This window comes from Mauremys reevesii, linkage group 6 (assembly GCF_016161935.1).
Source record: "Mauremys reevesii isolate NIE-2019 linkage group 6, ASM1616193v1, whole genome shotgun sequence".
Lineage (NCBI taxonomy): Eukaryota > Metazoa > Chordata > Testudines > Geoemydidae > Mauremys > Mauremys reevesii.
The window spans coordinates 102,790,660-102,815,081 of record NC_052628.1 but is presented as its reverse complement, the minus strand read 5'-3'; the positions used below and the strand labels follow the sequence as shown (position 1 = coordinate 102,815,081).

Below are 24,422 nucleotides of genomic sequence, written 5' to 3'. Positions count from 1 at the left end.
AAATAAAAAAAAGTGACAACTGTACACCGCATAGGCCTTGTGTTTGTAGGCACAAAATCTAGTTGCTGGCCTTGTACCATAATGGCTGATGAGAAAAAAAAAATCATGATCTCTTCGCCATAACAAAATTATGTCCACAAGCAGACATTTGCAAGGTTGATGTATATACATGGGAAAAAATTAAAGCACATTATAAGTTTGCATGGTACCTCCACTATTCTATCTCCAGTTTTTAAGGTTCCATTTTTGCCAGCTGGGCTGTCTTCCAGAATGTGTTTGATAAAGATTCCCCTCATCACTTCACCATTGCTCAGACGACTCCCCATCCCTCGTCCACCGACGATGCTGATTCCCAACGACTTGCTAGGTTCTCTCCAAAGCTCAACCCTACCATGACAAAAAAACAAAAAAGAATGCACTGTATTTACATCACAGCCTCTCGTCTACAAATTCCAAAGGCCTGTCATTTGTACAATTCTATGGAACATATCTGAGAAAAATTCTTCCTTAGATGTTTTCATGCCTTTCTATGACAGTGGGTTGGGAATGACCAACAAGTTTATTTAGTGTTTAACCTTTGTCTACTGCCCTCCATCTATTTTGGGCTTCTAGCTAACCCTCTTATCTACTATGTGAGCTACAGCATGAGTAACATATACTTATAATTGTAAGGATACCTCCAAGAGCTTGGATACCATCCCACTCATTTATGTAAAGAGTTAATTTTGTAGTCCCCTGGCTTAGGCTGATCAGTGCAATTTAAATTTAAAACTAATCTTCCCAGGCACTCAGCACACAAGTTGGATCACAGGGATTTAGGCTGACTGTGGTAAAAAATAAATATGCCCTATTTGTGCAATGCACAGATATAACACAACACTATTTTGATTGCTTCCTTATTTACTTTACAGTATAGGAAAGGATCCACTATAGTTCCAATTTCAACACACCAGCGTTTATGAGAGAGTGTCATTCAACTGGGAATCCATACTCACCGTCTGGGCTGGTTCCAGTGACTATAAGCTGCATTCTGAAGTTCACTTTCTTCTCCCTCCCCCTCTTCACGTTCAGGCAGTTCTGGAATTTCTCTGCTAATAAATAAGACCAGACAAAGTACTTTTAAAATCCTAATAAATTCACAGGTGACATTATGCAATGAACACCAGACGAATCAAACTGCCAGAATTAGAATTTCTACAGAGCATGGAGGTAGCCATGCTTTTACACGCGAAAATAGTGAGTAAAAAAGTGCTTTAGTATCTAGCACACTTCTAAGTGTTCCCCTTAGAAACTGTAAGAAAGATTTAAAATTCTTATGGTACAGCTGTGAACCATCTGGAGTCACCACCCTCCCAGTAAGCTTCTGATATAATATATCCTGTGTTTAGGAATTCCCTTTCCACACTCTTCAATTAAGCTTTCACCAGTGACAACCATTGAACAGAATATTCTGCATTTCTATATGGGAGCGGTCAAACTGAAGTTTTGTTTCCAAAGGGGGGGAAAAAAAAAAAAAGACAGCTATGATTTTCAAAAGTCACTAGTGATTTTGTTGCCCAACTTGAAACACTCTGAAGGTGATCTGCACCCTCTCTCTCTGAAAATGAGGTTTCTTTAAAGTGTCTCAAGCTGAAATGGAGGTATGCCATATTGGTAGTCACTTTTGAAAATCCTGGGCAATAATTCTAATGATTTTCTGAGGCCTAAGAGAATGCTGAGAACAGTTCATTTTGTGACTGGAAATTCACTAATTGTTGCAACATACATTCTAGATGGAACAGAAATGTCATTTTCAAATTTTGGAAAAGTGCAGCTGATAAGACATAATATTTGATTTTTTCCCTCCAAAAACAAAAACAACAACAACAACAAAAACCCACCATCCTCTATAACTGCTTGATTTCACAGAATATTCCCATTGTCTCACATATCTGATAAAGCTGAAATATCAGTATTTTTTCAGTATTCTGTTGCTTTAAAAAACTATTTAATTAATGAAGAGTATTCCCAACCAATATTTACATACGCATCATCTTCTTATTCAGTGAGAGGCCTCAAAAGGAATGAAGTTAATTAGAGTAGGATTTTATATGGTGTATATTCACTTCTTTTCAGACACATATATATTAGCCTTTCAAAAATGTAATGGAAAACTGCTAGCCAGGCACAAAAATCTACTTGCCAGTGCTTTTCCATAATGATAAAGAAAGAATCTTGATATTTTGCCTTCCCATAAAAAAATGTCTCTATGAGCAGAAGTCTGCAATACTGATGTCCATGCATGGGAAGAGTTAAAGCAAAAGGCCCTTACAGTTGGATAATAGGAGAACATATTGATTCACCTTACAGTATGTGCAGAAAAGAGATTGAGTGGTATTGTGTCCTCTGGTTGTTGTCCCAAACTGGCTTTGTACTCTTCCAAATGTTCTGCTGGCACATATGTAATCCTGCAATAAAACACAAAACAAAACACACAAAAGCAAAACAGAAGTCATGGGTCATGCCTCAGGGAACATAAGGAAAGGCTGAATGATAGCCTTTTCAGACCATCTCAAGTATCAATTGATGTGAAACGGGTAGCCCAGGTACAAGGAAGGATGATTTGCAACTATGCAAACCATATCCCTAATTAAGCAGTCACATTACTATGCATCTGTAGTCATGTTAGCTCCTGTCCACTTCACCAAGCTATCTAGTGCTCATCACAAAAAAACAAAAACACTTACATCACAGCACAGCCTCTCTAACACAAATTCAAGGCCTGTCATTTGTACAATTCTATGGACATATCTGAGAAAAAATTCTCTTTTATGTTTTTTTGCCTTTTTTATGACAGTGGAGTTGAGATGACCAACAAGTCTATTTATTTAACCTTTTTTGTCTGCCCTCCATCCATTTTTTTTTTTGGGCTTCTAGCTAACCCTCTCATCTCCTATGTCAGCTACAGCAAGAGTAACATATACTTATAATTGTAAGGATACCTCCAAGAGCTTGGATACCATCCCACTCATTTATGTAAAGAGTTAATTTTGTAGTCCCCTGGCTACATTTTTCATTTCTAATACTGGAAGTTGTACAGTTCACTTGTGGCAAAGATTGTCCTGCTGAAGGGCTGGCTTACAGCTAAAAGCCCTCGGCATCAACACGCTGAAGAACATGACCGGTGTGCAGCGGCGCTACTATTCCAAATGCTAGCAGGAAAGCTTGTTTGCACACATTTTACAGTAGCTTTCATGATTTCCATCCAGGTTTGGAAATTGATTTTTGTTCTCCACAATTCCTGTGAAAACACTCCAACAAAGAGAAAAAGAATAGCAGGTAGATGGAATGACAGCTATGAGGGTGATGCATACACAGAGGAAGGAGCCTGGAAAAGGCAAGGCAATTTATTCCCCCACAGAATGGGCACGGAGACAAAGCCTAGTAAATGCAGAGAGATCCCGAGATCCACGAGGAAGGAAATCCTGCAACACTCAGTGTATCTGTACAGGGCTGGGGTATCTGCATAGAAGCCCAATTCCTTTTCACTACTCCACAAAAGTATCCCTTATCTTGTGCTCCCATTGATTTTCAACTGCACATGATAAGGGAGCAAAGGGAAGAGCACATAGAAGGAACTTACATAAAACAATGCTGTCAACCTACAGCTTTGGGATATAAAATTGATGGCAAAGAAAAGCCCCTTCCACTGTTCCCGACAAAGCACGCACCACTCCCCACCACACAACCAAGTGTCTCAAAAATGCACAAGGGCTTCCACTGAGGGAGGGAGAAATAATGCCTCGTCTACGCCATCCTCTCCAATAAAATCTTTTCCCTTTGGCTGAAATTCCAGGTTTTCCCACCCTCCACGTTGTTTGGTTTTATTTCCTAAGACCTATAGGAAATTGTGCCTGGGCCATCATGAAAATGCCCCCATTCAAACACTAGTGCCAATTACTGAGTGCTTTTCAGTTCTGAAACACAAAATGCCAATACGAAACATTCAGAGCAATGCCACAGCTTTCTACTTGCATTTCCTCAGGAGTAGGACATCACTAGTTTTATGTAATTAAAAAACAAAACAAAATTCTCCGATAATAATCTCCGTTTTCCCACGATTAAAATGAAATGCTGAACTTTCATTTCCCTAGTCACAATATATACAGGTATCAGTTGAACACAATGTTTTAGTCACAGACAACAGAACCCTGTTTATCGGAGCCTCCATTATCCGACTCTCCATATTAACGGGATCACCAGCCACCCACTGCTGATGGTGGGTGGGTGCTGGATGCCCAAGCCCAAGCTGCTGTCAGCCCCAGGCGGCTGGCAGCAGTTAATACAGACAAATATGGAGGCTCAGATAAATGGGGTTCTACCGTATCTGTTTTTATTTTTTCACAAAATGTAAAAATTAAAGATTCTCACAAATTCCATGTTTTTCCACAGCGAACCGATTTCTAGGATTCTTGGACATCACTAATAGGACATACAATAGTACAACACATTTATACTATCAGACCTACATTCTGAAATGGGGGGAAAAAAAGGCCCAATCAAACTTTTCATAAAACTACTTTGCAAAGTTCCCTTTGTTTCTCCACATTTTAAAATAAGCTCCCTTGTCACTCAACCTCATCTCTCCAGCTGTGAGAGTCGTAAATGGGAACAAAGAGTTAGAGCTGCTCTGACACAGCAACACAACTACTGCTCTTGCAGGCTAGCTCACAAGAATTACTGCCATTATAAAAGCCATGAAAACGTTAAAATGTCATTTAAACAAGAGAAAAGCATCTATTGGTCTAGTTATTTCCACCTTTCACTCAAATGAATCAAATTTCACCTTAATATAAATGAAGACATAAATAGCAAAAAATAATAAAATATTTTAAAAAGGTATCTGCTATAAAGAATTCAGGACCATAAACAGTCTCTGCTACTGTGTTAGTTAGAGCCTCACTCTGAGGCTGCTCTAAATTGTGCTGGGAGGTGGTCTGACCCCCAGGATCACAAGATTGTCATGGTGATGTAAAGCCACCTTTGTCTCCTCTGGAGTCTTCCACCAAGAGCTCACCCAGACCCAAGAATCAAGACCTAAAAGACCAGATTAAAAAGAACAACAACAACAATATATTGTTTCAAAGGATCACATCCACAGAAGTCTCACAAGTCTCTTATCTTCACCATTATGTTTGCAAATGTGAACATGGCAAGCCAGACTTCCTAATTAATTCCATTATAACACTTTATATAAACAATATGGTCCAAATTTTGCCCTGAGATAGGCACGAACAAATCCTACCGATATAAATCAGCAGGAGCTATTCTTACATGTCTGAAGGAAGAACTGGGCCCAACAGCTCAAGTTTTACCAATCCTCTGTCTACAGTAAACATACCAAAGTAAACACGTAATTTGAATGCACTTAAATAAATACAGTACAACCTTTCTAATTTAAACTGTCCTAATCCACACACCCTATCATTTGTACACAAAACCTGCCTCTCTTCTCACTTCTCAGCTAAGATTCGAAAGAGGTGTCCATTTGTGAATTTGTTTTTTATGTAGCCGATTATAAAGGCTTCACTTATTTTACAAAATATGCTACAGCATATTTGCTAGTACATCAGAAAGTATCAGCATGAATAAAAAACTAAGTTATACTTGTCATAGATGAAGTTACATTCTGCGTGGGGAGATTATTGAGATTAGCAAGTCAATAATTTCCAAAATTCAGCCATCTGTAATCAGTTCCCCAGTCGTTTCTGCGATTAGCTAGGTTCCACTGTAATGTTAGTACCATTTAGAATTCTCCCTCCCTCCCTATATTTACACCAGGTTACTCAAATGAAATTATAGAATTAGATCTAGTGGAATAACCAAAATTGTAGGGAGTGAGGCTCTGCATGAGAGCATATAGTACAATGCCCTAACAAAGCAAAGCTCTGTTAAAAGCCCTCTTTTATTGGGGCTGCTTTCTTTGCTCGTCTCTGAAAGATGTTGACTGCCATCTTCAGTGAGAGCTGGGGCACTCAGTGCCTCCAGGAATTGCTCAGTACCTTGCAAGATCAAATCATCGGTGATCAGGGGCCCAGGTCTGTGAGGGTTCCCAGGCACTGTGCCACTGTGGTTCTTAGTGCTGAGAGACAGAAATAAAGATAACACTCCAACACTGAAAAGGCTCGTCCATAGGAGAAACTGACACCAGCTTTAAAACTTACTCCAAAATGTGGTCAGGAAGAAGGATGGAGAAGTGAAACAAACTGCTGGGGGGGGAGGGGAGTAGGGAAATAGGGAGGACATACAAATCAGAGAAAAAAGGGTAAATGAGTGAATTATAGTTGCATTGTATTTCTGATCTGTAAGACGTTAAAATGTCAAAGTTTAACAACTTCCTCTCCTTTATAACAGTCAGTTTTATATTGAAAATGTTGCTATTTCCTTTCTGATGAGATGTAAAAAATAAAAATAAAAAAAATGAACATACACTTTGCAAAGAAAGCAGTGACAATGGAAACACCAAATGGTGTAGATATGAAAACATTTCGTAAACACAACACCGCATGCAGTACAAAAGGAACATTCACTGCATGCTTGGTCAAACAAACAGCCATACAAAAACTTTTAAACACTAACAGAGGAAACAAACTGAGTAAAGAAGTATGTACACGTTCAGGACAAGTTACTGTAGTCAACATACAGTTTACTTTATAACTATACCAAACCTTTTTGTTACATGTGGAGAAAATAGAACATTAGTGCCAAAGAAAATATGACAATGAGATTAATCCAGATATCAGTACATCCACATATGTATCAATTCCAATGATTGTCTCCTTACACACAAGCTATTTGGATACATTCTACATGGATAATACGACTGAAATAAAATAAAAATCAGCAATTTTTCAGAAACCAGTGTTTTTAATACAGTCTGAGGAAGTATTCTCCAATCTGCATGCTTAAAAGCCATATATATATTTACTGTACCTATATCTGGATACATCCCTGACATTTTGGATGTTATAAAAGCATGAAATGATTCACAGACAAGTTGCAACATAGAGTCATAATGAGCTTTTGAATCACCGATACTCACACATAAAAGGGGGCCTGATCATCAGCAGGTGCTGGAGAAGATCTAGAATGTGAAGCATACGATGCAGCATCTTTTTACAATGGTGTTAAAAAATGTCAGTGTCTCATGCTGAATGTGAGTTGCATACATATGTAGTTAAAAGTGTGAGCTTCTATTTATTTATTTTATTTATTTTTACCCCTTCCACCAACATTCCATCTACACCTCCCCCGGAAAGCATCTGCTCTTTATTGGCGTCTATAGCAGTGATTATTAACAAGCATGGAAAAATGGAACTGCAATCAATCTTTTATTCCTTGATCAGGAATTCATCCACACACTTTAGGTTAAGGCAGGTGAATTTGGATTCAGCTCAGTAATTATCTGGCAGATGTTACTAGCAGCTGCTGCTGAGCAAAAAAACCCTGGCTATTATTACAGAAATATAAGAGCCTCTGGCAAGGTGGAGTGAGAAGTGAAACAGTATGCATTCTGGCAAGGCCACACATCTGGTTTTCCACAAAAAAATAATGAAATCTGGAATCCAAACTGGCTGGTCTTGAACTCCTGAAGCTCAAATATCCTTGCATAAAAATAAAACAAAGTTGCAGTCTGCAATAGGTGCACAGTACAAACGTTTTGGGTGGGTTTTCAACAAACCATATTCCCCATAAGATATGCTACGCAACTTTGTAATTGAAATAGTTTCATTTAAGCCCCACCCAACTCCACACTGAGGTCACCTGATACATGAAAGTGCCTCAACAACTTCACATTTTAGGCCCTACAGTCCAGCCTCCTGCCTATATGCTGTAAGTTAATCAAGACTGTGATGGGAATGATTGGATTCTTCTCCCCACAGGCGAAGCACACTGCTTCCCACAAGACTGTTAGCCTGAAAGACTGGGCATTGAACCACTAGGGTCTCCTGCATGGCAGTGCAGAATACTTTCACTGGCCTCCAGACTGATATGGGCTAGGCTATGCATCCTGTTCAGCCATCACAAATCACTATAGTTCTGCATAATCAGAGCTCTCCAGTTTGGGCATTTGCAGAAAAAATCCAGGTCTATATTTGTGATCTTGTAATTCAGTGTTTTTCTGGCACTTTACAGTGCTCGGCAGTGTAAAATGAATGAGAAGTGATGCTGTACAGACAAAAGAGGGTAACGAGAGCAAGAGCAAAACCAGAGTCATTTGAGCCAAATGTCGCAGTCCTTGCTCCTGCAAGACTCCCAGTGAAGTCACAGCAGGGTCTGGCCTTTTATTTTGTTATTTCTTTGCAGTGGAGGGAGCAGGCTTCAACTTGTGAAGTTTTATTAAGCAGACTTTTAACTGATAACTGTAGATGTCAAATGAAAACTGGACATATCCAGAATTATAATGACAAATGCCCTATTTCTGTGAGATTTTCTGAACACTGCTACAGTCATCTAATCTCTGATAGAATTACAACCACCCTGACTACAACATCAATTTTTCATTTAACATCTACATTTACCAGCTAAAAGCCTACCGGATACATTTTCAAAAACCTGTATCAATGGTACTTATACAAGTTGAAGTCCGCTCCTCCCACACTGCAAAGAACTAACCAGGGTAAAAAATCCTGGTATAGCTGCCCCCACAGCCACAACTGCCCCAAACCATATCCTTTGCAATTTAAAGCAATAAACTGTTACGTGCTGCTTTTAATTGCAACACATTGTCAACCTTTTGCTCACTACTTTTAAACTGTGTATTTCCATATATCTTTTGCCTTATTTATATCTTCATTTCCCTTTCTCCCTTTACACCATATTTTCTTTCTTACCACAGATCCTGATGCATATTTTCCTGCATTGTCTTAAGTAACTGTTTCCTCTTTTCCTTCTCTCTCTCTCTCCTCCCTTTCATACGTGTTCTCTACCCCCTCATATATTTTCTGTTCTTTTCCCCTTTTCCACTTCTCCCCTCAAAATCTTTATGTCAATTTCTCTTTTCTAATCTCATCAATCTTTCACTCTCCTCTACTCCCACACCCGCTCACAGACTCATTTACCCCTAAATTTTATTTAGACGCCTAACAATCACTGGATTAAACGTACTAGCCAAAGATTCATACAAAAATGGGCAGCCTGCACTATTCAAGGACAACACGCAGATGAGAAGCAAACTCTCTTCTCCAGCATCATGCTGGGAAAGAGGGGTGTGTCTGGGTTCCCAGCAGGCGGCTCTCCTTGACCATGCTTGGGTCCATCTTTCTTATCAAATGCTAGTGATGCTCCCAGTTCTCTTTGGTTGCTGTGGAAAGAAGCAGTCTACCTTTGGTCTCATCTTTCTGATGCGAGGGTGGGTGGGAGGGATACACTGCTCTACCCTCCTCTCCCCTTCTGATTATTGTGACTGGAGTGTGTGTGGGGGGGTGGAGCTGGGGGGCTCTTCTACTCTAACCCTCTCAAAACTCTTAAATCTCTCTCCCTTCCCCCGCCTCCCATGAATATCTCCAATTACTGCTACTGGGGCTGCTATGCTTGTCTACACAACCTGTGGCCATGAGCCTCCCAGTTGCTTTTCATAAGGTTTTGATTACCTGGTTCTCGAGTAAAGAGCAATGCTGATGATAGCAAAGGAAACACACAGGTTGACAGACATTGGCTTGTGGGGCTTGCACAACCGGGCTAAAAATAGAGGTGTTGATGTTGCGGGGCTCAGGCTCTGAAGCCTCAGGAGGGTGGTGGGCTTCAGAGGACAAGCCACAACTTCAAAACACTGTCTACATAAGCTATTTGCAGCACAGTAGAACGAGCCTTGTAAGCCAGAGTCTGACAACCCAGTCTGGGAGGCTGGGTGCCATGAGCTGCACAGACATACCCTCTGAGGATCTGTCTATACTAGAGAGGCACACCAAATCAATTTAACAATGATTCAACCCTTGCTTGCATTGATTTAGCTTATGTCAGCAAATTACCAATTTAAGTTTATTCAGTATAAGCAAAGATTAACATGGTTTTAAATGTCAATACTAGGGGTTTGCACTGACTTTGCTAGACTGAGTTTTAAATCAATTAACTTCAACCAGTGTACTTTTGTAGTACAGACAATGCTTTTTCTGCCCCTCCTCCCCACACAGGAATGGAAGTGAAACTGATCTGATGTTTGTCAATTTCTCTGGGGGTTCAGAAAACTAACAAGGCTGATCAGCTTGGCAAAGCTCTGAGCAGCAGCAGCAGCACAGGTTCGGGAGCTTGGTCTCTGCAGACTCAGGAAGACATCACTGAATCCCTTTACAGATGGTTCATGTTTGGAGGGTTATCTCCAAAACTACAAAAGCTACACACACAATTTCATTTTAAATGAAAGCTTAGATTCTGAAGTTGACAAAATATACCAGGGAGAGGAGGGGCGACTACTTACTGCCACATGCAAGTGGATTTTTCAAGCCCTGTATTAAATCATGCAAATACTAAAAAGTCCATTCTCTGGTGTGCTATTACTACAATAGTAGCTCCTTTTTACGTACCAACAGAAAACTGGAAAAGACTTCACAGGATGTACTGTATTTCTGCCATTTGTCATAGATGTACTGAAAATTATTCTTTCAATGTTCTTTTTCTGCATTAATATCATGTGTCATACTTTCTGTTCGACAACCAGCAAAGATGAGCTCATTATAAAGATATTCTGCAAACAAAATCACTTATGCCATGGCAAGAACAATTCACATTTCAGAATCACAAATCCCCAACTAAAGTCTTATTATTTCCTTGATAGAAATAGAAACATTGGGACTTGAATGAGCCTGATTTGAGAAAGTTGCTCTTTAAAAGGTTTTGATTTCCTTGTTCTCAAATAAAGACTAGCAGAGCAATGATGATAGTGGCAAAGGAAACACACAAAAACCTTTCACAAATGATTTCAGCTTTCAATCATATAAAGCCCCAATTTAAAGATGACTTTAATTTCCAGGAGGAAAAAACTCCCCCCAAACCTGTCTTGTTTAGAACAATGACTTGCACTATATTTCTTGACTGCTAGTCCCTTCCCACCACAACGCTTACCCTAGCTTTACCTACTTTATATCAGGTCCAATGAGTGAATGTCTCCTCAGCATAGCCCGGGCCTGCACATTGGTTAAATTAGTGGTTGTCTCTTCATTAATGGACAGAATACAATCCCCCACACCGATTCGTCCATCACGACTTATGGAACCGCCATGGATGATGCTGCGGACTATCATTCCCGAGCCGTCTTTATTGGAACTTACTGTCATCCCTGTTATAAGACAGGCATGGAGCAGATTATTGTGTATATAAATAAGGAACACAGTGTATAAGGTGAAATACACTCCACCTGCACTGAGCACTAACGGAGTGTGAAGATGCAAGAGATGTGAATTCCACCTCCTAAATCTGGGTCTGCTGAATAGGATTCAATGCACTCTACAGGCTCAAAGATGCTATTCCAGCCCGTGGGCAGGAACAGCAGTCACAGCGCCTACACAAAGACATTCATTTTTGAAGTTTCTTACCAAACGAAAAATGTGATTGCAGTGGTATTTAAAATAGAGAGAAAGAAAAATTTAAAAAGCTAGAGTGAGAGAGATATAAATTGCTTCAAAACATGATCATATGGATCAGTCTTAGATTTTTTATAACACAATGTTAAAGATAATTTTATTTATTTTAATTATATTAGAGACGGATTTAAAACGAAAAACAAAAATAAACCCTGAGGTTTGAAACAAAGTCAGGATCAATAAATAGGAACAGAAAAGTCAGTACACCTAACACTGAGCAGCATATTCTTGGTGCGTACAGAATGCCTGATCATGGGCATTTTCCCATTGATTTCAATGGGCACTGGATCAAGTACAGTAGTGCCTTATGATTTAGGTGAGAGTGTGTGCTGTTGAGAGAGAGATCCTATGTCAGTTTAGCTAGGTCACAGCAGTACCTCATGAGCTACAATTACAGTCGATCCTTGTTTGCATCTTCCTTTCACTACAGGAAGTAGGAAAGACAGATGCTGCCCACTATTTTGTTTGATTCTGACTCGTACTCACTGAAGAATTTCAAGTATGTTTGTGTGTTCGGGTATTTTTAAAATACGAGTTTCTCTATTTTTTATTTTTGAGGACATTTAGTGCTCATGAAAAGTACCTGACTGTCATTCCCCAGAGCTGTCTTTCTCTAATAATCCACAGAATAGGCAAAAGAAAGGTACCTGTAGGACAGCAGATCAATCTTTCCTACTCAGCACTGCTAGTGAACCTCTAGGGATGGGAGGTTAATACTATCTCCTTAACCAATTCTGTCTTTGTCCTCTCTAGTATGACTGCCACAAAGTGTGCCAGTTAACACCAAGGCCAAATATTTCAAACATAAGCACCTAAAGTTAGGCTCTTAAATCCATATTTAGCCTCCTAAATAAAAAAGGACCTGATTTTTAGAGTTCTGACTACCCACTGCTCCCACCGGCTTTAGTGGGAACTAAAGGAACTCATTGCTTCTGCAAAGCAAACTGGGGGACCTAAATGTAGATATAGGAGCCAGCACCCAAAGTCTGAAAATTTTGCCCAGCACATCAAGACCTTGGAACACTCATTAAGGTTATACTCAGCCTGCTTACAGCCCTAGGGCTTTTGAAAACTGGCGTAAAAGGTGAGGTAAACAAAACTTGGGCACCTATAGGCACCACCATAAAGGTTCTTTCACATTCCCAATTAAGAAGTGAGAAATGCATTTTGAGAGGGGGGAATGTTGTAATGATTTAAAGAAGCAAGTAACAATAGACCAAATACCGGCTTGTCCTATGCATGGACTCATGCCAGAAACTATAAAGCTCTTATTAGTGGCTCCTGATTACATGAAACCACCTCTCTCTCCCCATTTGCAGTTGAGATCAGTGGAGCTACTGAGCTGGAGCCTCCTGAGTTGAAGCAGGGGGCTGCTGCCAGCAGGCACTGCCCTGAACTCTGGAATGCTCTTCCTTGCTTTGGCACGCCGGGGCCCAAATTTATTAACCTCCCAGGCACACTGCAAAGCCCATCTCTTTTTCAGGGCATTTAATAATGAAACAGATGGAAGGACACAAGGTTATTTGGGGTAGAGGAATCACCTTTGGCAGGTAATTTGAGCTCTGGGCAGGTTCTCTGATTGTCTCAGTGAACATGTATTTTAATCTAAATCACCCAGAGGAAAGGATGCTTTAGATTTTCATAAATTCTTCTACCCCATGGCTAGTAGTGGGAGTACATGACAGAAGTCAGCTACCTTTATTCTGCCTCATAGGTTAGTTATGTCCAAAGCAAATGCTGCACACATGACAGATGGCCAGCACAGGCAGTGGTCTGGGGGCATCATCCATATGTTTATTCTCATACACTCCCTCATTCAGCAATAATCTTTGGGGAGATCCACTTGCATGGGTTATTCTTAGTAGAGACAGAATGCACATGTAGTTCTATGCTGAGTTGCAATCAGCCAGAACACAGGCAACATGTGTGTGCTCCTTTCTGTGGGCATTACCCATTTTCAGGGTGCCAACCAAAATATGTCTCTAGAGTATGAGCACAGTTCCTCCCTCGGGTAAATGGGCACAGCTCCACTGTAATCAACACAATCACACCAACGACAAATTTGTCTCATTACCTATGAGATCACATCAATATTAAACTTTACTTGCATGTCGGATGTCACATCCATGACTTCAGAAGTACAAGCAAAGAAAAAAAATTAAATGCCACTGCTGGTGCACCAACAGCTTTCACTAATATATTACCAGAGTAATGACACCTTACCTTTCATTATATCTGATGCGTTCAGTTCTCCCAACAGTGTTTTTTTAATTAAACCACAAGCTAACAGTGTTGTGTCTGAGTTTGAAGCCATGACCGATGCCATTTAAAGAAACAAAATGCCAGTTCTCAACTGAAATAATTGACACAGCTGCAGCTTTCAACACTATTACACAGCCCTTGATTTAGCTCCTTTACTAAAAGTGAAAGTTAAAAGCAGTGCAGCCATGTGTGCAAAACATTGGCCAGGCCTCAGCAGCACAGGGGTCCAGAACAAGACGGGATTGCAGGGGGAAGGGGGAGGGGATGGCCAAAAGCTAGACTCTTTTATTTTCACGTTATATCATACATACATACTACTACTAAATAATTCCAGCTTTTTGCAATTTAACTTTGGACTACATATAAATATATAATTTATGTTTATGTTTCACTGACATGCAATTTACTGACCCTACTCACTGCACCTTCAGTACATGTGGACAGTATGGAGTGCTCAGTTATTCTTTGCAAAGTCTGGACTTCGAACTACATTGTGCCCTCCAACTATATGGTGGGGAGCAGGGAGACTAATAGCTCCCCACCCATCTTTGCACACCTTGGGTAAGGGATATCGAGGATCATATCATCTGCATTTGAAGGGGCACCAGGGCAGCTGTCAAGATATACCTCTCCTAGGAACAACTCAGCAGAAAGACGGCAGGCCAGGGCTCCCCCTACATGCTTCAATCATCAATACATGGCTGTTAGCTATTTAGCGAACTAGAAGGAAATGACTACACAGGGCTACATTGTGCCCTACTTTGGGGGCAATCCAGAGCTGCACTGCCCCGTGGGGAACACTATGAGGCATTCTGTCTCAGAGTGGTGCAGTGCCTCCTGCGATTGACTAGATCAGAGATGGGCAAACTACGGCGTGGGACGGTCCTGCCTGGCCCCTGAGCCCCCGGCCTCTCCCACACTGTCCCCTCGCAGCCACAGCGTGCTGCACCACCAGCGCTCTGGCCCACCGCTCCTGCTGGGCATCGCGGGCGGCATGGCTGGCTCTGGTGGGGCTGTGAGCTCCTGCTGCTCTGAGCATCATGATATAGGGGTGGGGATTGGATAAGGGGCAGGGGGTCCCGGGAGACAGTCAGGGGACAGGGGGCGGTTGGAGGGGGCAGAGGTTTGGGTGCAGAGGTCAGGGGACAAGGAACAGGGAGGGTTGGATAGGTGTGGGAGTCCTGGGGGGGAGGGCTGTCAGGGGCCGGGGGTGTGGATATGGGGACAGGGAGCAGGGGGGGTTGGATAGGGGTGTGGTCCTGGGGGCAGTTAGGGGCTGGGGTGTAGATAGGGATCAGGGCAGTCAGGGGACGGGAATGGGGCGTTAGATAGGCATGGGAGTCCCGGGAGCCTGTCAGGGGTGGGGGTGTAGATAGGGGCGGGGCAGTCAGGGGACAGGGAGCAGACGGGGGTTGGATAGGGGTTGGGGTCCAGGAGAGTGGTTAGGGGCGGGGGATCCCAGGAGGGGCCGGTCAGGGGATGAGGAGCAGGTGGGGTTGGATGGGTCAGGGATTCTGAGGGGGGCAGTCCAAGGGTGGGAAGTGGGAGGGGGAGGATAGGGGGCGGGGGCCAGGCTGTTTAGAGAGGCACAGCCTTCCCTATCCGGCCCTCCATACAGTTTTGCAACGCCGATGTGGCCCTCGGGCCAAAAAGTTTGCCCACCCCTGGACTAGATGCACTGTAAAGGGAATAATTTACCACAACCTTTAAGAGGGGCAGCCTATATCCCTCTCCATGCAACCAGCCTCTTTTCTGCTGAGTTGTTTCCAGGGAATAGCCATGTTGGTTGTAGTCCCTGCATAGGCAGGTGCCAGGGCTGAGATGGCCTTTATACAGGACATACCAAATGGAGCAGGGAGCTATTACTGTCCATTCCCCACTGAAGGGCCTCTGAAGGGCAGGGTACAATCTAGCCCAAAATGTTTCAACTTGACAGCGGGGCCTGTGGACTCCATACTGTCTAGTCATACTGTGGGTGCAGTCAGTAGGCTCAGGAAGTTATACACCCCAGATAAACATAAGACCATAAAGCCTGGAATACCGTCTAACAATTATTGAGTCTTTCAACTCAAAGCACTATCCATTAAAGAGACAAAGGGCAACTTTTTCAAACGTATTTAGGCACCTAAAGATGAAAACAGAAGTCACATGAAATCAATAGGAGTTAGGTGCTCAACATGCTTAAGCCCTGTTGAAAATCCCACTAGATACCTAACTCTATGCTTAGGTGCCTAAATACCCTTGAAAATCTGGCCCAGAGTCCTTTGACAAAGTCCTTTTCATGCTCCAGTGCAGAACTCCTCAACTCTCTGATAGCCGATTATACAAACTGCTTAGTCTCATTTTCCTCAAGTTTCAGTCATGACCTTAGCTTTATTTTATTCCATCTAAATCAGTTAATATAAATGATGATGGTAACTAAGAAAAAATATTAAAAGTATTAGATTTTTTGACAAAAACATTTCAGTGTCGAAGTTCCTCTCTTTTTTGATTTATCAGAAGGAAATACATTTGGTTGGACTATCAAGCACTTTGCTTTTTTTGATTGTTGATTTTTATTTTACTATTGGAGTTGGACTGACTGATGAGGCAACGCCAGCTTTCACAACTCACGATGAACTGAGACCAGGAGAGGACGGAGTATAAAGGGAAGTGTACACCTACTATACTACAGTGAAGATTTTTAGCAGTAACTCGAGTAGGCTGAAAACTGTGAAGACTATAGAGATAGGGAAACATTGGCTGAGACAGGGCAATCAGACCAATGATCAGATACTCTACCTAGACTTGAATTGCCTTTTACAATAGTGATAGTCTTCTCATGCATATTTTCAGGTGTATTTTGGATTGTGGAACTTCCCTCACTAGTAGATGTCAGGTAGCTCTTTTCCATTAAATACACTGGATCCTAATACAAAGAAAAACAACATTTCAATTCAAAACAGCAAGTTCAAAATGTGATTGAACTTCATAGGATGTTAAAATCATAAATATTTGACAACAAGCCAAGCTTTAAGAATAACCACCACAGTTGCCAACTTTCAGGTGGTAAATAAGCACCCGACTTTCACAATAAGCCAAAAATCAAGCAAATCCCATTTCAAAACAAGGCCAAAACAAGCCAATCCCTAAGAACCCCAACACTCTATGTGACTAGATCCCACCCCCCCGGTGTGCAGTCTGGGACTGTGGTGGACCCACTGAGCACCCCTGACTCTCTCCCCGCCTTGCCCCTGCTTGCCCTTTGCCCTACTTGCCAGGAATTGATCAAAAAAAGAAGCAACAAGCCAAAAACTAGCCAAGCAGCTAACAAGCCAATTAAGCCAAAAACAAGCCCAATGTCTGTGTTTTTTCGTGCGTTTGGCATGTCTGATAACAGCTAATTTAATAAGAAATTGCAATTTACCTTTTTAGTTTTTTTTAAATTAAAATCACACTGAGCCTTGGCTCCAGTTCCCCTATTTGCCCAGCCTCTGTGGTAGTGATTTACTGCTGCTATAGGCCAGCAATGAATTCCTTTACTAGCTCCTCCATAGAGGAAGAACTGTGACTCAGGGCTGTCCCTAGCTATTCTGGGACCCTATGCAGCCCCCCTGGAGGGGAGAGGTGGGGGGGCCCCAGGCCTCCACAGGGGGAGGAGTGGGCTTGGGGGGGGCAGGAACGCCCACCCGCACTCACCGGCAGCTGGGGCTGGGTCACTGCACTTCCCGCCACCAGTGAGTGCAGGCAAGGCCCTGCTGCAGTCCTCAGGGGAGTGTGGGTGGGGCTGGGGCTGAGGCAGGGCAGGGGCAGAGCAGGGGTGGGGGCCATGGGGAAGAGGTGGGGCAGGGGCTGGAGCAGCACGCCGCTGCGCAAGGCACCAGGAAATTTGGTGCCCCAAATTTCCTGGTGCCCTACACAGCTGCGTACTTTGCATATGCGTAGGGACGGCCCTCCAGGGATGTGTCTCTGAGCCACACCACATGACGGGGCTACTCCTGGGTTGGTCGTCCTTGCTCTGGTTTGTGCCTAATCCAGCTATGAGATACCATAGTTGACTCCCAGAAATAAATTTGTTTGCCAAGAAGGAGCTGTGAGCAAATGCTGATTTTTAACAATGACCATGGCATGTAAATAAATATTCTCTGTATAAAAGCCATACAACAGGATCTTTACTTTTCCAGTAAGGTCAGGGTGCACTGGGATAGCAGAGTTTGTATTCTGTGCAACTTCGGCTGACATCTGAGGTTCCGTCCAAGTAGCTATATTTTCATATTCAGCGAGTTTCTCAGAAACATCTGAAGGCAGAGGATCCTTTTTGGAAACACCACCAGCAGGTACCATGCTCGTGTCCTCTAAGGATTGGTTCTCTCCCCTTCCCTGGATTAGATCTATGTTATATAGATTCTTGTTGGATGGTCGGAAATCAATGGAGGCATTTGAAGAATCTTCACTAACACCCTGTTAAACAGAATCAGGAATAGTGAAAAAAAAAATTCATGATCTTATATAGTTAGGGCCTACCAAATTAACAGTCATAAAAAACGCATCATAGACTGTGAAATCTGGTCTCTCCATATGAAATCTAGTGTTTTGTGTTCTTTTACCCTATACTACACAGATTTTACAGGGCACTCAAACTAGGGTCCTGACCCAAAAGGCGGTTGCAGCAGGGTTGCAAGGTTATTTTAGGGGATTGCAAGATTATTTTAGGTACAGTAACTCCTCACTTAAAATCATCCCCGTTAACGTTGTTTCGTTGCTGATCAATTAAGGAACATGCTTGTTTAAAGTTGTGCAATGCTCCCATATAATGTTGTTTGGCAGCCATCTGCTTTGTCCACTGCTTGCAGAAAGAGCAGCCATTGGAGCTAGCTGGTGGGGGCTTGAAACAAGGGTGGACCACCTGCTCCCAAATCAGCTCCCCGCTCTCTTAAGTTCCCTGTGTGGCAGCCGCCCAGCAGGCTAACAATTGCCAGCAATTCAGCTGTCCCTCCCGCCACTGCCAATGTGCTGCTCCTGCCCTCTGCCTTGGAGCTGCTCCCAGGAGCCTCCTGCTTGCTGTACAGGGGCTGGGGGGAGAAGGGGTGCTAATGTCAGGGTGTCCCCCTTCCCCTCACTCCTTTACCCCATACACAGAGCGGGGGGGGCATAACAGGGGTCAGGACAGAGGGGGCTTGCTGGCAGCAGCTGCTGTCTCAACTTGCTGATCTGCTTAAAAAGGCAATGTACTTAAGAGTGGGGTCAACGTACTTAAAGGGGCAATGTGCGTCTCTCTCTCACACACAAGGTGTGTGTCTGTCTCTCTCTGCCATGCTGTCTTCCCTCCCTCCATTCATGCTGCCTTGTAGAGTGTGAGGCTACATTAACAATGTGTTAACCCTTGAGGGCTTAGCCGAGTGCTAGTTTATCATTTAGCAGTAAGGCATTCCCTGGGAAATATCCCATCCTCTTCCACCCTCTGACTTCACCACCTCAACCAAGCTTCACAATCATCATTTCTGTGTACAGTATTAAATTGCTTAAAACTTACAGTGTGTGTGTCTGTGTCTCTTTTGTCTGGTGAAAAAAAATTCCCTGGAACCTAAGCCCCCCTCCATTTACATTAATCAGATTCGCTTAACATCATTTCACTTAAAGTAGCATTTTTCAGGAACATAACTACAACGTTAAGCAAGGAGTTACTCTATTGCCACCCTTACTTCTGCCCTGCCGTCAGAGCTGAGCAGCCAGAGAGTGGTGGCTGTTGGCCGGGTGCCCAGCTCTGGAGGCAGCGTCCGCCAGCAGCAGCGAAGAAGTAAGGGTGGCAATACCATACCATGCCACCCTTACTTATGCAATGCGGCATTCAGAGCTGGGCGGCCAAACAGTGGCAGCTGCTGACTGAGGGACCAGCTCTGCAGGCAGCTGCACAGAAGTAAGGGTGACAATTACTTACCATGCCATCCTCAATTCTGCGCTGCTGCCGGCAGCGGCTCTGTCCACAGATCTGGGCTCCTGGCCAGCAGCTGCCATTCTCCAGCTGCCCAGCTCTGAAGGCAGCACTGCCACCAGCAGCAGCACTGGAATAAGGATAGCACTACCATAACACTCCCTACAATAACCTTGCATCCCCCCTCCCAACTCTTTTTTGGGTCAGGACCCCTACAACTCCAACTCAGGGGGGAGGGATAGCTCAGTGGTTTGAGCATTGGCCTGCTAAACCCAGGGTTGTGAGTTCAATCCTTGAGGAGACCACTTAGGGATCTGGGGCAAAAATTGGTCCTGCTAGTGAAGGCAGGGGGCTGGACTCAATGACCTTTCAAGGTCCCTTCCAGTTCTAGGAGATATACCAATCTCCAATTATTACCTTTGTATTACCTATTACCTAACTCCATGCAATTTCAGATTTAAATAGCTGAAAACATGACATTTAAGACTTTTAAATTCCTACAACTGTGAAATTGACTAAAATGGACTGTGAATTTGGTAGGGCGCTATATATAGTATTGTTAAAATGCATATTTTATGCTAAATATGTTAAACTGAAGCTAAAGCTTATAGAACTCTGTTAAGAATACTTATTATCAAATACAATACAGTGTCTTCACCGATCACTGACAGTCATTTTACTATAACAAGACTTTCTTTTATAAAAAGAGTCTTCTTTTGTTACATCTTTTCTACTATTAAAATAGTTATGGCAGAAAATATTTACAGGCCAGATCCTCAGCTGGCATAAACTGGCATAGCTTTAGAGACTTTTACATCAATATTTATATGCTTATCATGCAACAAGGCATACTTGCAAGTAGGTGGACGGGGCATATAAAAGACCAGAAGACCCAATGCTGAACAAACAAGTGTGGATGTTTTCAAGTTTGCCAAGCTTTCTTTAATAATCCACATTTTTATTTAGAAGAGAGGTCAAGCAGCATTTACTCCAAATGTCAGCGATCTGGGCTGCATTACCACAGTAAATCTTTTTATACAAGATTGGCTACATTTTTAAACTTGACTAGTGGTTTTGGGTGTCTTGATTTTTGGATGCACAGTTTATGACACCTTAAAGGGCCTGGTTTTAGCACTTCCTGAAAATCAGGCCCTTTAGAGTTACAAAGTGGCATGCAAAATCCCTAGTCAGTTTTGAAAATGCAGGCTACTCACTACTGTTAAACAATGTATCAAAGACATTAAAGCATTTTCTTTCAACATCAGAAATAGTGCGCAATTTCTCCTTCCTTCATTACAGTTACAAGAACTCTCCCCTCCATTAATTCTCCTACACTGCTCGCACAATATCCCTTATTCCTCTCTCACTCATTTTCTATAAGGCACACCTTTAGAACTCAAAGTGCACAACAAGCAGTAGTGTTTTGTGACATTTTACATCAGAAGGCATTAAAATTTATTTCACTGGCTTTTTAGATGTTCTGCTTGCTCCTAGTCCCATCATCAAGTGTGAGCAAATGCACAAGCAGTACAGCAGATGTGAAGGCATCAGTTCTCACTGATGTCAGTGACACGTTTTTTTCATTGATTTCAATGGGAGCTGGATCAATCCCTTTAAGAGTAAATATAGTGTTAAAGGTGGGAATAGCAGCCGTCTTTCAAGCATGCTGATGATGACTAAATAGATTAGGGTTCCTGTTGTGTTCTGTAAATGGTAGGAGGTGATTTTATTTTTATTGCACCATGGTGATTAGAAGGATTTAGGCTTTTATCTCTTCAAATGCAACTTAGATGGAATACTCAAATGTGGGCCTGTTTTGATGACTATTCAGTGAAGACTGTCTTCTGAAATAGTTTCTTTGTGCATATCTACCTTTTTTTCCCTTCTGTGTATCTACTGCATTGAATACTAGTACATTGAAAAGCATAGCCACGCATGGACATATGGGTGGGCATCGGCTAGGTGGTTGAGTGTAGCTATCATATTTCAGTGCAGGTATTCTCCTAGATAGATAGATAGATAGATACACACACACACACTGAGAATTCACATGGTCTTCAGGAAAAAAGAAGCAATTTCCTTTAGACTGTCACTGACTTCAATTCATGGTACAGATATGGCTCATTTCATGGTACAAGGATGGGAAAGCTACATCAGACACGGTTTGTTCATGTTTATTCTCCTGATGATGCTATTTCTGCTGCCTGAAAAACTTTAAGTTCTATATTTTAGTGCATATGCAACTACAAATGAATTAAACTGGCACCACTCCCCACATTTTTTGTTACTCTGTAAGAGTGGCCAATGCTTTAAACTTTGCTACTTATATTTTATTTATCTGAGGAAATGCATCAGTTTATTTTGATTTACAACATTTTTCTTCAGTTATTTTGAAAACAATGAAGCACTCAAAAGCCTGTATTCCAGTGATCTATCATATGAGATGCACCTTCCAAATGGCTAGACACATCCATTTTTACCATGTTTCTCATAATGCCTATAGCATACACTTCTTTGAGTTGTACTGCATCAGCCACTTGTTTCACGTCTCCTTGTTAACACTAGTTTCTCCACTGCCTTTCACCATGTGTAGTTGTTTACACTTTTGCAGAGAGTTGAAAGTGCTACCAGATTAAAACATTAACATTTTACACCCACTGTGCACTAATGTAAATATCTGCACAAGGAGCCAGGCAGTGGAGAATCAGACCCATAAATTTTAAAAGCTCCAACAAATACGAACTTTAAAAAAATGCTGAAAAAAATGAAGACTTCAGGGAGCCCAGCACCATGTAGTCTGTACAACCATCCTTTGTCCTGTAAAATGTATGTTTCTCAGCATGCATAGTGCATAATCCCTTTAAGTAACAATTACTAAATTAAACAATGCAATCTGTCCCATTGGCAGAGCAAAGGTACACTCTGTTGTGGATTAGGAGATTCTATTAGGAGATGAACTCAGCTTTCAGCCCCATGGATAGTAAAGGCTGAACACATTCCAGAAGGGATAAAGCCAGCCACTGAGTCTCAGGTGTGGAGGAAGATGCAGCAGCTGCTCTATTCAAAATTACATACTGCAAACCATCCAAGAAAACTACATGGTGTCGCCTGCAAAGATGATGACAGGTCTACCTTGAAAACTTGAAGAAACGCACTGGAAAAGTCCTGGCTAAAACAAAAAATTACTAATTTGCCAAGAAAACGAGAAAAAGCAATGACTGAGAGAAACAAAAAAGGCACCATCAATATACAAAAGCAATTCAATATGGGTATGTGAATGGCACAAAAATAAAAAATCATTTTTATATTTCTTAGCAACTTGTTCTTTGCTGATTGAGTTTAACTGCTAATGGAATCTCAATCAGCAATTAATTACAGCATCATTGTCTCAGGAACATAGTAAATTAACATAATTCTAACTAAACTGTGATAAAGATATGCTGAAAATCAGACTAACTTTTGCTTTCATGCCTAAACTATTGTACCTGTTAGCAGAATGCAATTTTTCTGTGTACAACCATTTATGTAGCCAGTCTTTAATATGCTCTGAAATTTAATAACAATTTACATTTTTGTAGCAGACTACTCAGCACAAATTTGATGGTACAAATTGTCTCCAAATAGGTTAACTTTCTGGTGATACAAAATACAACCAAAGCTTTGAACCTTCTATCGCCTTCTCTCTCTGACATACAAGTCTGAAAGGTATCCAATCAACATTACCTAAATGAAATTGCACTTTAATCTGATAACGAACCTATGAGCAGATGGAACTGTGGCAACATAATGCCTCTATATTTAATACAGCAGCTAGACATAAACATTGAGTTTGATTATAAGTATAAAAAAGTCTGTCATCAATACAATTATATTTTCTTTTTACCTTGGGAGTTGATGATGGAAGAGAGAGGCTATAGTTCAGACCATCACTACAGCTACTGCCGTGCAGAGCTAACACAGAAGCCTGGAAGGTGTCATCATTGTCTGAAGTATACTGTGATTCAAAGGTGGATTCATCCACTAGATCTGCCTCACTTGAGTCCACCTAATAACAAAGGCAATTTAATCAGGCTATCTGCTATCTTCAGACCACATAAGCCCCAAACACTTGCACATGTGTGGCTAAATCCTTGCTGGTACTTTGCTTAGTATTTTACTGTTTCTCTATTTTATACAAAATCTTCTATACACAGTGGGCCAAATTCCACATGCAATTACACCTATGTAACCCAAAGCTGAATAAAGGTTGCACAGGTGTATCTGAAAGCCAAACTTGGCTCTGAGTTTTTGCAAATACTTCAGAGCAGAGACGGGCTAATGGCCACGACCACTGATATTAGGTAGTGGGAAAATGCTGCTTTATTCCATGCCGTCAACAAATCCCCAAGACTTTTTTTTTGTTTTCCTGGGTGAATAAATGCTACAAAAATGGGAATCTTCACTTACTGCCACATTTTAGGGACAAATTAATTTCCCTCTTCTTATAGCTTGTTTAAATAGGCTTGGTGGGTTTTAAAAAGATACAGATTTTTTTTAAAGGTACAGAAATATTTTAAAAATACAAACTTCCGGGGTTTTAGACCCTTTACTTTGTTCCCATATTTCCAAATTAGCTTGTATTATTAAAAAGG

The 24,422-nt window shown here is 41.8% G+C and overlaps 1 protein-coding gene across 24 annotated transcripts in view; it reads right to left on the bottom strand.

Moving 5' to 3' along the window:
- Positions 1-24,422, bottom strand: part of MPDZ (multiple PDZ domain crumbs cell polarity complex component) — a 129,238-nt gene that overhangs the window by 45,685 nt on the left and 59,131 nt on the right. For 14 of the 24 annotated variants that reach the window (XR_005600213.1, XM_039543672.1, XM_039543664.1 and 11 more), the window contains 8 exons: positions 23,675-23,836; positions 18,036-18,320; positions 16,662-16,788; positions 11,116-11,314; positions 7,082-7,123; positions 2,343-2,447; positions 996-1,091; positions 210-387 (listed from right to left, as the gene is read on the bottom strand). Coding sequence is in view for 23 of the 24 variants with exons in the window: in XM_039543672.1 (XP_039399606.1) it covers positions 210-387; positions 996-1,091; positions 2,343-2,447; positions 7,082-7,123; positions 11,116-11,314; positions 16,662-16,788; positions 18,036-18,320; positions 23,675-23,836 (1,194 nt within the window). In the remaining variant the exon portion in view is untranslated. The remainder of the gene's footprint in view (positions 1-209; positions 388-995; positions 1,092-2,342; positions 2,448-7,081; positions 7,124-11,115; positions 11,315-16,661; positions 16,789-18,035; positions 18,321-23,674; positions 23,837-24,422) is intronic. The other 10 variants (XM_039543670.1, XM_039543684.1, XM_039543686.1 and 7 more) reach the window with 3 other exon arrangements.